General features: G+C 42.0%; 2 protein-coding genes across 9 annotated transcripts in view; one reads left to right on the plus strand and one right to left on the minus strand.

The window, feature by feature from the left end:
- Positions 1-10,364, minus strand: part of VEZT (vezatin, adherens junctions transmembrane protein) — a 72,610-nt gene extending 62,246 nt beyond the window's left edge. For 7 of the 8 annotated variants that reach the window (XM_060165158.1, XM_060165156.1, XM_060165152.1 and 4 more), the window contains exon 1: positions 10,242-10,364. In XM_060165158.1, coding sequence (XP_060021141.1) covers positions 10,242-10,340 — 99 coding nt within the window. In that variant the 5' untranslated portion in view covers positions 10,341-10,364. The remainder of the gene's footprint in view (positions 1-10,241) is intronic. The other variant, XM_060165153.1, reaches the window with a different exon arrangement.
- A 528-nt stretch (positions 10,365-10,892) lies between these two features.
- FGD6 (FYVE, RhoGEF and PH domain containing 6) overlaps positions 10,893-21,437 on the plus strand; it is a 110,627-nt gene continuing 100,082 nt past the window's right edge. The window contains exons 1-2 of the mRNA XM_060165307.1: positions 10,893-10,910; positions 17,212-19,636. Of these exons, the coding sequence (XP_060021290.1) occupies positions 10,895-10,910; positions 17,212-19,636 (2,441 nt within the window). The 5' untranslated portion in view covers positions 10,893-10,894. The remainder of the gene's footprint in view (positions 10,911-17,211; positions 19,637-21,437) is intronic.

Here is a 21,437-nt window from a genome sequence, read left to right on the forward strand (position 1 = left end):
TTAACCTGAAATACACTGCACAGGCTTAGTAGAGGTCAAATGGTAGATGGCAAGGAAACATATTGCAGGTTAAAAAGCTAATGACCCATTCCAGCCAAATGGCAAAACATTTTAAAAAACTACTGCCACTGTAATATTTGTACCTTGGAAGACAAACCATGTGCCTAACAAGCTTTCAGCTCTGCAAAAGAAGGGTGTCTCTGCCTGTGGCCTGAGATTCCAGCTGACTGAAAATGGTAATGGGGGGGGGGAAGCAGTGTTCTCATGGCTGGAAAAGCCAAAAGGCAGGAAATAAGCTGGCGGCCTGAAGCCTTTCCGAAGACCCTCCTTCAAAATAATGGGAACCAGTCCAGCTGCTAAGATCTAATTAAGGGTGATACGTTTCCACCCAAGCCTCTTATTGCAGATGATGCCATGAAGTTGAAAAAGTCCAAAACAGAACCAGTATACAATCTACAGACTTCGGATTTAAGAGCTTGGTCTAAATGTGCTCTTTAACTGTGGTTACTTGTATATGAAACTGCCTACAAGCAAACAGACTGGAAATCTACTACATTTCAGGGAACTACACTGCTAAAGAAACCAATACCCTGCAAAAACTCATATTCAACCTTTAAAGCAACTCTTCGGTCCACAACCTACACCAGCAGGAATCAGGCTGTGAAAGGTATGCAGTCCCCAAGAAAGGTATACTTTAAAACCCATTTCATATGAGGCAATGGAGTGCTAAGAGATGAAGAATAAGTTCTCAGAGGGCAAAACCAAAGGTCGTGGATGACAATGCATAAGAGTTAATCCTAGAGAATAGAATAGGGGCTACAAAATAAGTTAACCAAGGAAGTCTTCTTGAAGGAAGACTTTACAAGAAACAGATGGCACACTCAAAAGGGATAACTGAAAAGAGTTTAATGAAATGACCATTTATTTACCAAGGCATAAGAAGGGTTGAGGCAACCAATAGGGGATAGTGAAGCACCCAGGGACTAGCAACAGCCGGAACTTATTATCTTCCACAGGCCTAAAGGTCAAAGGAAAGAAGCAGTGTCACTGAAGCCCTGTAAGAGATGAAGTTAGGGCTTCCTTGGTGGCGCAGTGGTTGAGAGTCCGCCTGCCGATGCAGGGGACACGGATTCGTGCCTCGGTCCAGGAAGATCCCACATGCCGCGGAGCGGCTGGGCCCATGAGCCATGGCCGCTGAGCCTGCGCGTCCGGAGCCTGTGCTCCGCAACGGGAGAGGCCACAACAGTGAGAGGCCCGCGTACCGCAAAAAAAAAAAAAGAAAAAAAAGAAGAAGAGATGAAGTTAAAGGAGTCCCCCAAGAAGACTTGCGCCTTTAGGTACAGGAACACAATCACTACCAAATGGTAGCCCTGCTGGGAGGGAACTAGGAAAATAAATATCTCTCCAGTGCTTTCTCTTCTACCCTCTTGCTATATGTTTGTGTCCTCCCAAAATTCATATGTTGAAACCTAATCCCCAATGTTATCAGTATTTGGAGCTGAGGGCTTTGAGAGGTGCTTAGGTCATGTGGTTGGACCCCTCAAGAATAGAATCAGTACCCTTATAAAAGAGATCCCAGAGAGTTCCCTCACCCCCTCTGCCATATGAAGACACAGGGAAAAGACAGTCATTTATGAACCAGGAAGTGGGTTCTCATCAGAACTCAACCATGCTGGCACCCTGAATCTTAGGTTTCCCAGCCTCCAGAACTGTGAGAAATAAATTTTTGTTGTTTATAAGCCACCCAGCCTATGGCATTTTGTTATAGCAGCCTGAACAAATTAAGATACCTCTGATTTAAGAGATCTTTCTCATTAGCTGAACCTAAATGGAATCCATAGGACACGGAAATACAGGTGATGCGTTCCATAATGATCAGGGTAGAACTACGGGTCTGGAGGAGCACATGAAGAAAAATCATCACTAACAATAACATCAATCCCTTGCCCATACCCCTATTAAATCACCTATTAAGAACAAATCACAAAGGAAATTACAAAATTGTGAGACAAACCACATTTCAAAACTCATGAAATACAGCCAATGCAGCACTCATAGGGAAATTTATAACCTTACAAATTAGTTTTAGTACTTAAGTCTTTAACTCAAAAAGCTAGAGGGCTTCCCTGGTGGCGCAGTGGTTGAGAGTGTGCCTGCCGATGCAGGGGACACGGGTTCGTGCCCCGGTCCGGGAAGATCCCACATTCCGCAGTGCGGCTGGGCCTGTGAGCCATGGCCGCTGAGCCTGCGTGCCCAGAGCCTGTGCTTCGCAACAGGAGAGGCTACAGCAGTGAGAGGCCCGCGTACCGCAAAAAAAAAAAAAAAAAAAGAGAAGCCATGAATAACATAAGTAATAAGACCTAATTAGGTCACTTACATTAAGTCATTTAATACTCACAACTGCTCTATGAGATTGATACTGTCATTTCTACTTAATATTGAGAAAACTGAAACACAGAGAAGTTAAGTAAACTGCTCAAAATCACACTAACTATTATGTACTGGAGCTAGGATTTCCCATGCTGTCCAACTCGAGTCTGTTCCTTTGACAACTGTATTACACTCCCTTTCAGAATAAAAAAAGACTATCAAAATATCCCCCCAAATAGAAAACTGGAACTAAGCAATAACCATAAAAGAAAAGGAACAAATGGACATCATCCATTCCCCATATCCCCAGCAAAGGCCTAGACCAGGGGTCCCCAACCCCCAGAGCCGCAGACCAGTACCGGTCCGTGGCCTGTTAGGAGCTGGGCTGCACAGCAGGCGAGTGAGAGAAGCTTCATCTGCCGCTCCCCATCACTCGCATTACCACCCGCACCATCCCCACACTTCATTCCCCACCCCACCCCTACTCCCCCCACCCTGCCCTGCCGCCCGGTCTGTGGAAAAACTGTCTTCCACGAAACCGATCCCTGGTGCCAAAAAGGTTGGGGACTGCTGGCCTAGACAGTTTAAGGGCCAATTTTAGCTATGCCCTCAAGGAATAGATCATTCCTGAAAGGTAGCAGAATATGTCCCCCCAAAATTATGTCATTGGGCATATTGATTATTTTGAGCTGTAGGCACTTGAAAAACAGCACATGAAGGGGAAAACTTTCTCTGAACTCTCCCCCTTATTCTGCCTAAAGACAAATCTTCCAAAAGGAACTCAATTATCATAAATCCCTTCCCTGGGAGTTTCATCAACTAGAGAAGATTGAGTCATCACAGGAGAGGAGGCTACACCCAGACAAATTTTGTCGTATCTCCCATCTGTTCTTCTAAGGGTCCATTTATCTTTCCTAAGTAAACATTTACTCTTCCCTAAGAGGTCTACACCCCCTCCCCCCCATATAGATGCTATCTGAGCCTGAATTCCAAGCCATCGAGTGTTAGATTCCCCTGGGTATCGACAAAGATTCTTTCTTTAATCAAACTTTAGTCAGGCTCCTGAAATTTCTCCTAGGCCTACCTGTGCACTTCCTTGCAAAATCTAGTTTTAACAAGAACCCTGGTATGCCAGTTTAGCAAGCGTCTCCCATCCGCCACAACTGATCACCCTCAATATTGGGTTCCTCATCTTCTACCATTCCCCTAGGTGTAATCATGCCCCATAGGGGTAACAGAAGCTAGTGACTAATAGAGATTCTTGAGCTTGTCTTACAGAACAACAGATAAGGGAACAGCTTGTTAAAACCTCTCTGCTTATAAACTGCCTTCACTGATCAGCTTGCTTTAGTTTTTTCCCCTCTCCTTAACTGCATGCCCTCCAAGCTTCACATAGCTTAGGTAATACACCACAAGACACCTTAACCACCCCACAGATAACACCTCGGATGTATGGGGTTGCTATGGTAATGGGGGCAGAGACTTAAGTTGTTTTTTCGGAACTTAGAGTCAGCTCTTGTTCAGTTCGAGCTAAGACTGGTTGGGACCACGGGCCCTAACACTGGGCCTGCACAGGTGTTGGATGAATGCTCTTTTGTTGTCAGAGGGCCAAAACCTCCACCCCCAAATCATGCTAAGCACCTCCATTTTTTAACATGCATCCCTGGAAGAAGCATGTAACCAAGATGTATCTGCACAGAACACCGACTACCTCACTTTTCCCCTACCTCCAATCACCTTTCCTCACACCTAAGACCACCCTGATCCTTTACCCCATAAATATCCCACCTTTGGGAGGGTGGATTTCAGACTTGTTCTCCTCCCTTGGCTGCTTTGTGAATAAACTCTCTCTGCTGCAAACCTTGGTGTCTGAGGTAACAGAGGTAATGTCTGACTACCCTAGCCTGTCTTCACCAAGAATCCCGTTATATTGGTTTAGCCAAAACCCCTCCTGACCCCGTGTTTCCTCTTAGTAATTAAATTCCCATTTATCCATGCTGTATTTGCAATAGAACCCAGTTCTATACTGAGGTCTCTTTCCCCCTATTGTATGTCCTGAATAAAATACGTTTTAACTGCCTTAACTACTGTCTAGCTCTGTTTTGTTTTGTTTTTTTAAACAGTATCTCCCATGTATATATGCAGTATACGTGTTGTTAAAAACAGGACAACAGGCCCCAAACGGAGTCACTTATACTAAGATCCACCTTACCAAATCAAGACTTAATTACACTTTTGGCCTTTCCAAGAAATGTAACTGAACAGGACCTGTGGAGCCTTCCCAGGACAGAGCCCCTCCCCCATATCTTCTGCTGTAGCTCCTCTTAGAAGTGCCAAGATAACAGTATTTCATGCATATTTCCTGAGCTTTTCAGATGCTAAAACCACCACCACATGGAAGAAATTAGCTACTTGATGATCATGAGCCTGTAGCCCCCAGACCTACTGGTACCTAAGGATTGATAATGTTAACTGCCCTGTTACCTCAAGATCAACCAATCAGAGAATTGTGCATGAACTGAGATGCCAGCACATACCCTGGGATGCCCCTCCCCTCCCCTGACCTTTAAAAATGCTTTGCTGAAACCCTTCAAGGAGTTAGGGGTTTTTTTTGGGCACGAGCCACCTGTTCTCCTTGCATGCCCCTGCAACAAAGCTTTCTCTGCTCCAAACTTCGACTTTTCGGTTTGTTTGGCCTTACTGGGCGTCAGTCACAGGAACCTGCGTTCGGTAACAGAAATAGAATCTTAAGCCAGTCAGTCAGGAACTACCCAATCAACACTAGTGAGGTAATCTGCCTGACAGACCCGTGCCATCCCCTAAAAGAACGTGACCTTGACACAAACAATCCACTCTTTTTTTTAAATTTATATTTTTATACAGCAGGTTCTTACTAGTTATCTATTTTATACATATTAGTGTATATATGTCAATCCCAGCCATAAAAAGGAACGACATTGGGTCATTTGTAGAGACGTGGATGAATCTAGAGACTGTCATACAGAGTGAAGTAAGTCAGAAAGAGAAAAATATCGTATATTAATGCATATATGTGGAACCTAGAAAAATGGTACAGATGAACCGGTTTGCAGGGCAGAAATAGAGACACAGATGCAGAGAACAAATGTATGAACACCAAGGGGGGAAAGTGGCAGGGGTGGGTGGTGGTGGTGGGATGAATTGGGAGATTGGGATTGACCAATCCACTCTTTGCTAGCCTAACTTCCTTGTCCCACTCCCTTCTACCTACAAGTCTTTCATCTTTTACAGATCCTGGGAAGAAGATCCTTTCTGTCTGCTGGATGGGACGCTGCCTAATTCATGAATCGTTGAAGAAAACCAGTAAGATCTTTTAAATTTACTCCAGTTGAATTTTGTTTCCTAACAATGTTAATAAACTTTTGTTTTTCTTTTGTTAATCTATCTTTTATGACAGGGGTCTCAGCCAAGAACTCGAAAGGTAGAGGGAAAATTGTTTTTCCTCCCCTGTATTCCCAGTTTGTAAAATCAGTCCTAGAGCACAGAAAGTGATGGGAAGCTGCTTGACTCATTTAGGAGGCAAGCAATAAAAATGCTATTGGAATATTCAATACTGTAAAGATGTCAGGTCTCTCCAAATTAATCCATAGATTCAAAGCAATTCCAATCAAATCTTGGTAGTTTCCTTTTTCTAAAGTGAAAATGATAGGCTGATTCTAAAATTCATTCAGAAATACAAAGGGCTAAAAATAGCCAAAGCAATCTTGAAGGAAAATAAAGCTGGCTGGTTTTATTCTATCAGACACTAGTATGTATTATAAAGTTAAAAAGTAATTAAAATAATGTCGTATAGGCACAAGAATGATCAAATTAACCAATGGAAAAGAGAATACCCAAAAACAAGGCCACACATACAAGGTATCCTGATTTATCACAAAGGCAACATTGTAGTTCAGCGAGGAAAGGATGGTCTGTTCAGAAAATGCCAGGCTAGGACTTCCCTGGTGACGCAGTGGTTAAGAATCTGCCTGCCAATGCAGGGGACACAGGTTCAAGCCCTGGTCTGGGAAGATCCCACATGCCTCGGAGCAACGAAGCCCATGTGCCACAACTACTGAGCCTGTGCTCTAGAGCCCGCAAGCCACAACTACTGAGCCCACGTGCCATAGCTACTGAAGCCCGTGTGCCCCGAGCCCGTGCTCCACAGCAAGAGAAGCCACCACAGTGAGAAGCCCGCGCACCGCAATGAAGAGTAGCACCCGCTTGCCACAACTACAGAAAGCTGGCGCGCAGCAATGAAAACCCAACACAGCCAAAAATAAATAAATTTATAAATAAATAAATAAAGTTGTTTCCTGAAGATGGAAATTCCTTCTTAAAAAAAAAAGAAAAAAAAAAAAGAAAATGCCAGGTTAACTAGACATCCATGTGGGAAAAAAACATATGTTGACCTTTACTTGATACCATACAAAAGTCAGTTCCAGACGGATAGCAGATCTAGAAGCAAGAGGTAAAATAAAGCTTTTAGAGAAAATAATCTTTGTCACCTTAGATCAGGCAAATATTTCTTTAAAGGCACTAACCATAAAAGAAAAAGGTTTACTTGGATTATGATAAAGTTAAGAGCTTCTGTTCATTGAAAGACACTATTAAGAGAGTGCCACACACCTCCTGAGATATTTGAGGTACACAGATCCAACAAAGGACTTATATCCAGTATATGTAAAGAACTCCTTCAAATCAGTAACAAGAAGAGATAATCCAAAAGGAAAATATGCAACAAACTTGAATTGGCTTCACTAAAGTGGATACAAAACTGGTCCTTAAACATATAAAAAGACTCCCCCTTTCCTTATCAGAGAAATGCAAATTAAAGCCAAGAGGAGATACCAGTACACACCTACCAGAATGGTAAAAAGAGAAACTGAAATTAGCAAGTGTTGGTGAGGCTGTAGAGCAACTGGACCTCTCCTGTACTGCTGGTAGGAATATAAATTGGTACAACCACTTTGGAATAGTGTTTGGCAATATCTACACAGGTGAATGTATATATTTCCTATGACTTAGCAGTTCCACGTCTAAGTATATACTCAACAGAAATATGTTCAATAAGACATATATACTAAAAGGTTCATACTAGCACTGTTCATAATAGTCTCAAACTGGAAATCACCCGAAGACCATTAATAGTAGAGTGGATTTAAAAATGGTCATGCATTCACATGGAATACTACAGAGAAATAAAAAATGCTCACATGACCATATGGATGAATCTAACAAACAAAACCAGAGAGCAAAAAGTCAGAGCAAAAAGAGCATATACAAATGGAATTGCCCAGTGTGTAAACTATAAAAATAGACAAAAGGAATCTAAGTTAGTTATTACAAGTCTGAATTGTGGTTATCTTTGGGGTGGGGAGAAGTGACTGAAAGGGAGTAAAAGGGAGTTTCTGGTGTGCTGGTTGACGTTCAGTTTCTTAACATGGGTACTGGTTACATGGATGTATTCAACATGTGAAAATTCATCAATCTGCACATTTATGATTTGTGCACTTTTCTTACGAATATCATGCTGCAATAAAAATTAATGTATGTGACAAAAAGCAAATAAATTAAACTACAAACTAAAAAAAATTTCTATAAGTATGGTACGGTTAAGTAACATATGAAAAACGTATGCAAGGGACTTCCCTGGCGGTCCAGTGGTTGAAACTTCACCTTCCAATGCAGGGGTTGCAGGTTTGATCCCTGGTCAGGGAGCTAAGATCCCACATGCCTCACAGCCAGAAAACCAAAACATAAAACAGAAGCAATATTGCAACAAATTCAATAAAGACTTTACACCGGGTTCACATCAAAACACAAACAAACAAACAAAGTAAAACGTATGCAAGTCGTAAGAAGCTAACATCCAATAGTAAAATGAGCAAAAACTACAAAAAAATGCTCAAGAAAGAAATAAAAATGTTCCCAGTAAATGCACAAAATGTAAATTAGAACAACAGAATGCTATTTTTCCTATAAAATTAACAAAGATTAAAGGAAACTAATAAGGTTGCTGCTGAGGATTTGGTGAAAATACTCCTAATGGAAACTTGAATAGGTATAACCTTTCTGCATAAGTCTTAAAAAATGTTCATATCCTTTGACCCACTAGTTTCCCTTCTAGAAATTACTATAAGGAAAAATCAGAGATGCAGTAAAAGATGGACTTATGTCAGTGCTGATTACAATTGTATTTTGAAACAATATAACCAAGAATGGGAAAATAGTTATATTATGATACACATACATGATTGGATATTATGTTATTGTTTTCAAAGAGTAATGAATAGGAAAAGACTCACTGAAAAATACATATAAAATTCTATGTGGTATATTTTTTGTGTTTTAAAAAATATTAAACATACATTTGAATAGAAAAAAGTCTGTAAGAACACATACTATAATGTTAATAGTGGCCATCTGTGGGTGGTAGGAAAATGAGTGATTTTAATTTTGTGGCTTGTTTTCTACAATGAAATGTTCTTTGAGCATGTATTACTATTATACTCAGATATCTAAGAATAGGGTAAAAAAGTATCCACCCACTTTCCTCTCTCTAGCAATCTAAGCAACATAGATTTTTGTCTCTTCTTCATCTCCCACATTCTATCTTGTAACTGTTTCCTCGATTTTACCTTAGAAGTATCTGTCCAAGCCATTATTCAATTATTTCTTCTCTCTTTTCCAGAACTCAGGCGCTTGCCTTCCCTACTGACCTCCTCAAATCCAGGCACTCCCTTTTGGTAAAAGAGCCCTATCTTCCACTACTTCTTCATTCCAGCCCCATCAAACCACTTTATATAGCGACACTCCACACTCAAGTCCCTGAAAAATCTACACCAGGTACTTTCACACCTCCCAACCTTGAGATACTCTGTTCTCTTTCCTTATAATGCATTTTCTCCCTTCCATCTCTCTAAACATATTCACAGTTCAAGATCCACCTCCAATATCCATGTACTGGGTGTAGTGTCTCCGAGGCCACAAGAACAGACAGCGGTTTCCAAATCAATCCTCCAATGACAGTTTGTATATGTTTCAACATTTACCATTCTGTACTATTTATTGCGTAGCTCTCTGATGGTATGGAATGAGCCGTTTCTTTTAAATTTCTTAAAATCTTGTCGGATGAATGGATTTTAGTAAAGTATACATACATGCCTTATACAGGGGTGTGACTTTTAACCTGTGTCTGATAGACAAATGGCAACAAAAACACTAGACTGTTTTTTTGTTTTTGTTTTCATTCAAGATGGCAGAGAACGTCTTAAAATAGTCCCACACAAAAGCACTCACACCCGAGCCTCGAATCAGAAGAACTAGCTACACCTAGCGCAACAGCAAAGGACAAAAGAATTAGATGCTGAGATGCCCCGGCCCAAATCACCCACAGTAGGTCCCACACACAGATATTAAACCACGGTATAAGAAAACAAAAACAAAAACAAAAACTAGCACCTGCTGCCTCCATTCCGAGGGCCACGCCTCGACCGCGAACTGTGACCTGGGGCATTTCTGGATACTGACCCGAACAAATCGGGGACTAAAAAGGGGGAGGCTAAATCGTACGGGTGAGTAGGAACAAGCAGGGTTCTAGTCCACCGGCCTGGCTGGGAATTCTGGGAGGGCCCGAGGCAGAGGCCGGGCGCGGCGAGAGAGCCTCAGGCTACACCTGTCAGGCTGCGTCCAACATTAGGCCCGAAAATTGCCGAGATTCGGTGACCGAGGCCGGCAGGAGCGTCACCCGATTCCTCGCCCCGGGATCTGCCTCTCGCCCGGCCTCCTCGCCTTCTCCCTCGTCCTAATCAAACAAAGGCAATTCACACGCACCGCCATTTTCCCCTTACCTCAAAAACCACCTCTTCGTCAAAATCCGGTGTCATCCTTCTCCGCCATGCCACCCGCCTCAGCACGATGGGAAATGAAGGCGGGAGAACCGGCTGCATGCGCCCAGGCGTCTGCTTCTGAAGGTCCCGTGAGTCCAGAAAACTACAATTCCCAGCATGCCTCACAGCTCACGCCCCTTTTTCAGGCCCGCTCATTGGCGCTGAGCTTGAACGTGTGGGCGGGAGGGGCGGGAACGGGCGGAAACTCGGGCCCCCTGATTGGAGGAGGCTGGGGCTTTTGTCCGCTTTTTACAGCCGCGACTAACAGGGGGCGCCTGGAACTCTGATTTTTTTTTGGAGCTAGAGAAGGGCGCGCGCCGGCGAAGCCGCGGTGAGCACTGCTCGTGTGCGCGCGTGGCCGTCTGCCGGGAGCTCGGCTGGGCGGCGCTCGTGCCCGCCCGCCCGTCGCCGGCGGCTCGCGCCCGGGAGCGCCGCCGGGTCCCCGGAGCCGGCCGCGTCCTTTGTGCGGCGCTGGGGTTGCGCCTCGGGGCCGTGGGACGGAATGTGGGCTCTGCCGGGGCTTTTCTCTTCTGCCCAAACTGTTGAAACAATGGACTGTAAGGGGAGCGGGGATTGAGGGGGGCGAGCGGGGAAGCGAGCTGCACGGGGGAATCATGACTTCTGCCGCCGGTAAGTGACGGCGCTCGCGCTGCCGCTGGAAAGTTTGTAGCGAGCGCTGCAGGTCTTGGGCTCGGAGCAACTTTGTCCTCCTGGATGGGTTAGCGATATTCCCTCTACCTTTCCTCAGGACTGTGCGGAGGAGACGGTGTTTGCTGCCGGATTTTTTCGTCCCTTCGTGCCAAGAGGGGCTCTTTGGAAATAGTGTGTCTTTTGGGACCTCCTTTTAAAAGAAGACCGTGTTGGGGGCTCTTAGCGCCAGGTGAAACGGGAAATGTAAAGAGGGCGTTTACTTTTCTCTCCTAAAATTTGCGCGACTTTGCCTTTGCGTATGAAAATAGTTTAGATTCCCATGTTAAGAAATCAGTTATTCTAGGAAAGGGCAGTGTTCCCGGAGTGTTGAACTCGGCGACTAGGCTGAGTGGCTTTAACCCCTAATGTCGACTGGAAACCCTGACCCTTATTAAGTAAAGAGGTTTAGACATTTTTACTCCTGTTTTGGTGGTTTTCCCCCGGTTACCTGAGGAGCAGAGGAGTAGAATTGCCGATGCCAAGGTTTTGGTTCATCTTCATCCAATTTTTAATGGATTTTTCCCCCTATTTCTACCTGGTTAGTGTAGACAAAGCCTGATTTTTTGTCTGCCTCCTGTCGCCGTTTCCCTTTATCCAAATGGCAAAGCCTGTTGTATTACCTTTGTGTAGACTTTGAAGAATTCTGGACGTTGTATTTCTAAACATTCTGAAGGAACAGTTCCTATTTTCCAAAATAATTACTAAAGTGGTGTTAAATTCACTTATAAGAACATAGGTTAATTTTTAAGCCAGAACTTAATAACGTATTAAGAAACATTTTTGCCCACGTTGTAATAAATAAGCTTTCATTAGACATTTTATAGTAAAATAGTGTAAAGCTTCACCACAGTTACTTCTAGAACCAGCATGTAAGTATCAGATTAAATTTTCTTAGCTTTTCTTGGCATTTATTTTAAATTCCTGCATCTTGTAACTGTCAAACAGCACTCTAAATATTCTGGTTTGTATTCTTTCTAAAGCCTAGATATATTGGAGGTTGTACGGCTAGGTGTAGTCAGATTACAACTAACGAGGCAAGAAGTTTAGCCAATAGGAATAAGAAAGCAAGGGATGAAATGTTCCCATAATAGTATTCCTGAGGAAGATGTTGTGGATCTTTCCTTTTTGATGCTATATGTGTGTGCAGGAGATATGTCATCGTGTACTGGGAATTATGTTATTTATAAACTCTCTTTTCCTTACCAGAGGGAGGCTTTCTACTTACTTGAGGTGAATTATTTTCATCCTAAATTTCTGTGCCTCACTTTAAGTTTTATTAAGGAACAAGTCTAATTTAATTTCAATTTAAAGTGGTTGGAGATTTTAAAATCCTTCCAGCCAACTTTAACTCTCCTCTCCAGTGTCAAACACATTTAAAATTCATACCTTATATGTATCAGTTTTCAGTTCCAGTCCTAACAGTTTATAATGAACCCATACAGAAGCATTTAATTCTACATTTAAATATGTAAACCGGATCTAGGTCTCAGTCTGGAATTTTATTATTCTTTCATTTGAATGACCCTCGAATAATGCAGACTATTTTTATATTTTATCAACTTTATAATTAAAGAAGTCCACAGACATTTTTGTGGTGTTTAAAAGAGGGACACTTCCTGTGTTTAGCTGAGTTAGTTGGTTTTTAGCACGGTTTGCTGAGAAGCATTAACTACTTTTTCATTCTCCCATCTGTTAAGATTTATTATTTTTTCTCATGTCTAAATGGAGAATATGGAAAAGAACTGGGGTTTTATTTGTATCCTATTTATTTGTATCCTATTCTTATAAAATTATGTGTTCATCATTCTTACAAGCTGTTTATGATGCTCTTTGGAACAGTATTCAGAATTCATTAAAACTTTAGGAATGTTATTTGAAGTTGGGGGAGGGGATGTTTGTTTACAGGGACTCTAATCTGTGGTATTTGGGATGGTTGGCTTAATTTAAGGCAATAAGAAAAATGTAGAACATCTAAGATATATGTATCCTGAAGAAGAGCTTGCTTTGTTTTTCTGTGTCTGTGAAAGAGTAGGCCCACAATAGAGATTTTAGAATTATTCTAATCAGTATATGAAAAAAGGAGAGATAATTATAGAAATATATTTCATATATTTTTGAACATGTACAGGTCTCGGTGTACATGTGCTGTGCTTTGCTTTTTGGCTGGTCCAATAGCTAAGAAAGTGTTGCACGTGGACCGCCGCCATCTGTGTGTAATAGATGATGAGTGTGTTTGTAATTGTTAGTAAAATGGTACTAGTGCTTTACTTTCTTACCTTATTTTTCCCTGGAGCCAAACAGCTGTGTAAATAAAAGATTTGCTGCTATGCTCTAAAAAGCTTTGGGTCTGACTGTTGATACAGTATTAATATCCAAAGGTGCTGGATCCATTTCCAAACATCGTGCACTTATTTCAAGAGTTTGACATTGGAGCAGACCGTAATATAAAGGCTTGTTATTTTTTGAGCTGTGTTTTTTTTCAAAATAGAGCCACTAAAACATAAAGAAATAATTTTAAAATAAAAAAAATAATAATGATGAAGGACTTCAAATATTGCTATTCTATGACTTAGTTGAACACTTATTCCTACTAATAATTAAGAACTTAGGGACTTCCCTGGTGGCACAGTGGTTAAGAATCCACCTGCCAATGCAGGGGACACTGGTTCAAGCCCTGGTCTGGGAAGATCCCACATGCTGTGGAGCAACTAAGCCCGTGGCGCCACAACTACTGAGCCTGCACTCTAGAGCCCACAAGCCACAACTGCTGAGCCCACGTGCTACAATTACTGAAGCCCGTGCGCCTAGAGCCCGTGCTCCACAACAAGAGAAGTCACCACAATGAGAAGCCCGCACACCACTAAGAAGAATAACCCCCCCCAAAAAAAAGAAGAATAACCCCCACTCTCCGCAACTAGAGAAAACCTGTGCGCAGCAACGAAGACCCAACGCAGCCATAAATAAATAAATTTTAAAAAAGAAGAACTTATTCAGTAATCCTATTGAAGTTGATTCCTGTTAACTTTTCAAAATATTCTACATTTAAGTGGATATTGATTTCTATTTAAAGAAATATCTTGTTATTGAGATATAGTAAAGACTATGCGTATGTGGCAGCTCTGACTGTTCCCAGGCCCTATGTTTAGCATTGGGGATACAGCAAAGAGACAAAGTACCTGCCCTCCTGGAGCTTGCCTTCTAGTGGTGAAGACAGAGGGAGGTACACGGAAGAAAAATCACACAGGGCAAAGTGGCTAGAGAATCTAAGGGTTCTCCTGAAGCAGATATCTCCTGAAGTTATCATCTCAGAATCATTTAGGCTTTAGAGATCTGTTCAGCTCCCTCATTTGCAAGTAAGGAAACTGAGGCAACCAGTTCTCCACAGAGGCACACCCAGTTATGTTATTGGCCTCCTCCAATACACGGTTAGCTAAGCCAAAGCTCGCAGTTCTTTGTTTAATTCAGTGAGTATGTGTTGAGGCAGTTAGGTACATGATGCTGCGCTATATCTGTTGGTAATTGACCATAATTCATATAGTTAATTGAATTTCTAGGACACTAAGAACAGAGATTTATGAAAAATGATTGAACTAAAATAGCAAAAATTGGTTGGGTAAATGACCCTGAAGCTTTTGAAAAGGCTCTAAGATTCAGAAAGTAAAAGATTAATGAGACAGGGTTTTTTTTGTTTGTTGTTTTTAGTTTTGGTAAAATACACCTAACATAAATTTACCATCTATACTATTTATTTTATTTTATTTATTTTGGCTGTGTTGGGTCTTCGTTTCTGTGCGAGGGCTTTCTCTAGTTGTGCGAGTGGGGGCCACTCTTCATCGCGGTATGCGGGCCTCTCACTGTCGCGGCCTCTCTTGTTGCGGAGCACAGGCTCCAGACGCGCAGGCTCAGTAGTTGTGGCTCACGGGCCCAGTTCTTCCGCGGCATGTGGGATCCTCCCAGACCAGGGCTTGAACCTGCGTCCCTTGCATTGGCAGGCAGACTCTCAACCGCAGCGCCACCAGGGAAGCCCCCAATCTGTACTTTTTTTTTTTTTTTTTTAGGGTACGCGGGCCTGTCACTGTTGCGGCCTCTCCCATTGCGGAGCACAGGCTCCGGACGTGCAGGCTCAGCGGCCATGGCTCATGGGCCCAGCTGCTCCGCGGCACGTGGGATCTTCCCAGACCGGGTCACGAACCCGTGTCCCCTGCATCGGCAGGCGGACTCTCAACCACTGCGCTACCAGGGAAGCCCCCGTCTGCACTATTTTTAAGTGTACAGTTCAGTAGCGTTAAGTACATTCATACTGCTGTGCAGCCAATCTCCAGAACTCTTTCCATGTTACAGAACTGATTTCTTTTTTTTTTTTTAATTCCTTCAAAATGCCCAGAGGTAGGATGTTTTCAGAATGCTTACAGAAATGAAATCAGTGTGATGGTCTGTCTGTTTTCCTTATCTTGAGTAAGATGGGAGGTAAGAGGCCTAGGGCATTCATACTTTTTCTTAAGACTTGACTTTATATGTCAGCAGTTTAATAGACCATTACACCAAGCTTTATCATTAGGCTTTGAATGGTTTTAAAATTTTTTCTACCTAAGAAAACAATAATAACACGCTTATTGAACACAACGAAATTGCATGGTGTTGGGAATTTGTATTGTCATTTTGGAAATACTTCATATCTTTTTTATTATAACATTATCCTGAGGAATTGAATGAGAAGGCATCTGTCATCAGGTGATCTTGGTTGAACAGAGTATTAGGGGTTTGAGAAATTCTTCCTCGGTTGGTAAAAGGAAGTAGAGCACCCTACTCTTTTTTTTTTCCTCACTACTCATGTCCCTGTAATATCTTCCCGGGTTGGAGTGTTATGACTAATTTCCTTTGTTGAAAAGAAACTCCTCACCAAGTGAAGAATTGAAGCCTCTGTGTATTCAAGTACTTAAACAATGTCCAGCAGATGATATTTTGAAAGGTTTATGTTTATGTTTTTCACTAACTAAGTTTTCATTAAGCGTTAGATCCTGTTGGAGGAACAAACATAAGAAGTATAAGATAAAATACGTTTTACCTTGTTTTGGGAAATATGATGGGGTGATAAGTGATAGTATAGGTAGAAAAACATAAAAGAACGTTTAAAATGAGGATGTTCAGAATCTGTGTAACTTCATTTTATAGGTCTTTTGTGTGAAGCTTTTTTTTTTTTTCTTTTTGCGGTACGCAGGCCTCTCACTGTTGTGGCCTCTCCCCTTGCGGAGCACAGGCTCCGGATGCCCAGCCGCTGCGCGGCACATGGGATCTTCCCAGACCGGGGCACGAACCCGTGTCCACTGTATCGGCAGGTGGACTGTCAACCACTGCGCCACCAGGGAGGCCCTGTGTACCTTTTATTTAGGTTCCTGTAGGTTAGTAGCAGATCTTTGCAAATCTAGCACAGTGTAATAGGTGCTCATTGAGTTCTTTTTACATAATGCCAAGAAAGAATTGCTACAATAGGAATTATGGTCATCTTTTAAATGCACTAGAATAGTGGTTATAAATGAAGAGTACACAGCGTAATCACCTGGGGTAGAGCGTAGGCCTTGACTTTTTAAAAATAAAGCTCAGTGAAGGATTATAGTGAAAATTCCGATTTGACAACCCCTGCACAGAAAAAATGCCAACCTTATCAAGAGCCTCAAATATTATAGTATCATTACTTTTCAGTTTGGAAAATTTCTGATTTCTGTATTCCTTTTTAGGTTATTTTGTGGTTCTAGTGGGATAGGTCATTGATAAAGGGCATTCATACAATTCTACTGTATGTCATTGAGGTAGAAGAATATGTACTGCTTATTCACATGAGAAGCTTAAAGAGTTGCATCCTACATAAACCTTAGGCAGATTCAACTCTTAGCACTCAGCAAATGAACTGAAGTGCCTTCTCCTACATACGGATCTCAAGCAGAAGCCAGTTACTGTATTTCATTTAGTGTTGCCTGAAGATATGGTAATCCATTCCAGAGTTAGAAGAAAAACTGTATTGGACTTATTAAGCAATGTACAATATATGCAAAGCTATGTGTACTGGAACTGGAGGGCAATTTAAGGAATTTTCAAGAGTAATAATAGACTCTGAATAATATAATATAAACTACCTAGTAAAATGCAAGTTCAGCATATTGTCAAAAGTAAACATGTCATCAAATTTAATCATTTATCTTATGCTTTGGTTTTTTGGTTATCAGATTTTTTTTTTCCTTTCTAGAGATTAAGAAGCCACCAGTGGCCCCCAAGCCAAAGTTTGTGGTGGCAAATAATAAGCCAGCTCCACCTCCTGTTGCACCTAAACCTGAGATCGTGGTTTCTAGTGTTCCACAGTCAACAAAGAAAACCAAACCAGCAATAGCTCCGAAACCAAAAGTGCTGAAGGCCTCACCCGTTCAAGACATCAGGTGGTCACCATCAAGGAAAATCATCGTGAACCTGGAAGAGCATAAACAGGAATCCCCTGAAAGCATTGACAACTCTAGCTGCAAAAACAGAGGGCATCAGAGCAGTGATTATATTTTACCAATGTGTTCCTGCCGTTCTGAGTGTAACCATAAGCTTGGAAATAGAGAAAATTTGTGTGTCAAGCAGCTTGTCTTAGGGCCCCTGGAAATGCATGAAAATTTAGAAAATAATAAAATTGGTGAGTCCTCTTCAGCTATAAAAACTCAGCGTAAATGTGATTCTAATGATGAAAAGATCAAGAGCCAGAGTGAAGTAGTTTTAAAGGCAAGCATCCTGGAAGAGAAGCTCAAAGATGTTTTAACGCAACGAACGTCACCTTTTATTTTTCCACAGAAGCACAGATTCACAGACAGTCCAGAAATGAGTGATGGCTGTAATTCCAACAGACAATTCAGAATTGAATTTGCAGATTTGTCACCGTCCCTGTCCAGCTTCGAAAAAGTTTCTGATCATCACCATTGCCACCTACAACTTCCTAGTGATGAATTTCAAAATTTTGAAGCTAATCAGGGTGACAATGAAAAAAGCAACACTCACTTTCATTCATCTGAACAAGAAGCTCTAGAAAATGGTAAAAGGAGTACTTTTTTATCTTCAGATGGAGATATTAAGAAATCAGAAGTCAAAGACCTTGGTCCCTTGGAAATTCACTTAGTGCCATACACCCCCAAATTTCCAACTCCCAAGCCCAGAAAGACACGTGCTGCACGCCTATTACGCCAGAAACAGATAGATACTCCTAGCGAAAGTAACGAAGAACCAGAGAATGTAGACAGTAGCTCTCTTTGTCTTTTTGAAGATAGTTTGAAAAACAATAAAATCAGTGTTTTTCATGGGAATGTTTTGTGTAACCAGGAACAGGTGCACAAAGTGAAGCCAGGAAATAAAAGTGAATTGAATGTGGACTTTAATGGTGACAGACAAAACTTAATCAATTCACAAAAACCTTTGAGTCCTGAAACATCTTCCTTTGAAAATATGGCATCTCCTTTAGAGACAGACTCTAATTTGAATTCTGACAAGACAGGAGATGGTTCTAGTATGTCACCTGCTGTGGACAAAAGGACCAGTTTTATAAGATGCAGTACTCTATCTATGAGCCTGCCCAAGCAACTCAAATTAACCTGCACCGAACATTTGCCTACTGCCTGTAACCGGGGAGTGTCTGCCCCTCAACTGCAAAAGGAATCTATGATAAAAGATGAAAGTTCCTCAAGAATTGTCCCCAAAAAACCTCAAAGACACAGCTTACCTGCTGCAGGAGTGCTTAAAAAGGCTGCCTCAGAGGAGCTTGTGGAGAAAAGTTCTTATCCCTCAAACGAAGAAAAAAGTTCAGAGAAGGGTTTAGAAAGAAATCACCTTCAGCATTTATGTGCCCAAAACCGTGGTGTGTCGTCCTCCTTTGATATGCCTAAACGGGCTTCAGAGAAGCCAGTGTGGAAATTACCTCATCCTATTATACCCTTTTCAGGGAACCCAGAATCCTTAAAATCTGTTACTGTATCCTCAAACAGTGAGCCTCCCACTGCCCTGACCAAGCCTAGAGCAAAATCATTATCTGCTGTGGATGTGGAAAGGTGCACTAAGCCTTGCAAAGACTCTCAAAAGAAGAACTCTTTAAAGAAGTTGCTCAACATGAAGCTGTCCATCTGTTTCATGAAGAGTGACTTCCAGAAATTTTGGTCCAAGAGTAGCCAACTCGGAGACACAACCTCAGGCAGCCTTGCGGGTGGGGAGAGAAAAGGGAGTGAAAGTGATTGGCATGGCTTGTTGGTAGAAGAAAAGAGAAATAAACCCATTAAGGCATATTCGGCAGATAACTATAGCCTGGAATCCCAAAAGAAGAGGAAGAAGTCGCGGGGCCAGACCAGTGCAGCTAATGGACCAAGAGCTGAGTCTTTGGATGAACAAATGCTCTCCAGGGAGTCATCCTCGCAGGCACCTTGCAAATCTGTTATAAGCGGCTGTGCGCCGGAGTATGAAAATATACGCCATTATGAGGAAATACCAGAGTATGAGAACTTGCCATTTATTATGACTGTGGGGAAAACTCCAGAGCTGGAATGGCAGAATTCCAGCAGTGTGGAGGACACTGATGCAAATGTGTATGAGGTAGAAGAGCCATATGAAGCTCCAGATGGCCAGCTGCAACTTGCACCCAGACATCAGCATTCCAGGTAACACTTAGGTGTCAGACAGATACCACCCTTTTGCTTGCATCACTGAAATTAACCTTCAGCAGCCCTGTGAGGTAGGTTAAGATCTCTTACGTGGGGAAAAAATCACTTCCTGAGGGAGTGGTTCAGTTAAGCGTATGTTAAATTGTTTCCAAAGTGCAGTCTCTTTTTATCATATAGTGGGGATGGGTGTTTGCAATGCAGCCTTTATGTAGTTGACTTATTTTAGTAGCTGATTCAAAGAATTTGAACCAGTGGTAGTAGTAGTAGTATAGGTACTACAAGGAACACCTAGAACAGAAACATCCCAGTTCCTCTAAAGCACCAACTTGGAAGTCATAGCAAGAACCTATGGGAGGAAAATGGCCAATTCAATGAGGTTTATTTGCTAGGTGTAAGAAATCTGTGAAGTTTTTGAAATCTGTGTTTACCTATGTTGCCCTTGTCAGGTAAAACCTCTAAATTTGCAAAATTCACTACTCTTTGAGGATTAGTTATTTTGCTTGTTGAAGGCTAATTAACAACTTCAGATAGACATAGGAAAAATGCAGGAAAAACATAATCACTGTCCTTTCTCACTTTTGTATGTGTACTTCCTACCTCTGGTGTACCTACTTCATCTGTCTTAACTGAAACCTGTGGCCTCTCCCGTTGTGGAGCACAGGCTCCAGACGCGCAGGCTCAGCGGCCATGGCTTACGGGCCCAGCCGCTCCGCGGCATGTGGGATCTTCCCAGACCGGGGCACGAACCCGTGTCCCCTGCATCGGCAGGCGGACTCTCAACCACTGCACCACCAGGGAAGCCCTTCCATGTGGTTTTTTGTTTGTTTGTTTTCGAAACCTTGCACATTCTTGATGGTCCTGCTCAGCAACCCTTTGCATCATGAAGCTGCTACACTTACTTAGTGGGAAGTGTTTATTTCCTATTCTGACTTCCCAATTATGCTGTGGTATCCTTTATCTCAGTCTGATTTATGGTAGAATTGTCTGATTGGTATTCGGTTTTAAGCTCTAAGCGTTCTGGTCATATCTTTTTGTCCTGCATAAGGCCAAGCAAGGGTCTTAGTAGGAATCAGTAGATGTTGGTTGAGTAAATGAGAGAATGAGTGAAAGAGAGGGAAAGGCGGTAACTGTGGAAGCAGCTTCCTTCTCTCTCCTTAGTCACAACGGGAGCCTTGGCATTGTACTTAACGTGTTTTGTGTTTAACTCGAAGTACACAGACCCTTTTTGAAGTCTTCATATTCTTAGGTTACTAACTTCAAGCCTTTGAGTGCTTAGGTCTTAAAATAGGACTTCTGTAGAAATAGTAACACATGTGGCACATAGCAGGGGCTCAAAAAAAAGGATTATTGGGTGAATTGAATAAATCAAATTATTAAGCAAAAATCGCATCAAGTAAAGTAAATAGTTGTTTTCACTTTCAGATGGTCTCCTAGCACTTTTCTTTACTCAGTCCTCTCTGCCCTTCCTCCTTTAACCCATAAAAGACTTACCTTCCTTGTCTTACTTCCTTTTCTCATATCTGACTTCATTCTGTTTACAACTGTCTACTCTCTGAATGTTAGTACCTAGGCAGAAGCCTCTCCCTTGGCATAAACATTTCAATGGAGAGTGGAGTTAAGTATCCAACTTAAAAAAAAAAAGTCTATTTTCATGCCTGCTTTTCTCACCATGGAACAATTTTGTTGGTACTGCCCTCCTTTTAACAAGTTTTTGTGTATTATTTTGTGTGTGTTTGTGTATGTAAGGAATGAATTTGGCTTCTTTGTGACATACTACTATCCTTAGCTAAGATAGAGT

The sequence above is a fragment of the Lagenorhynchus albirostris genome, chromosome 11 (assembly GCF_949774975.1).
Source record: "Lagenorhynchus albirostris chromosome 11, mLagAlb1.1, whole genome shotgun sequence".
Lineage (NCBI taxonomy): Eukaryota > Metazoa > Chordata > Mammalia > Artiodactyla > Delphinidae > Lagenorhynchus > Lagenorhynchus albirostris.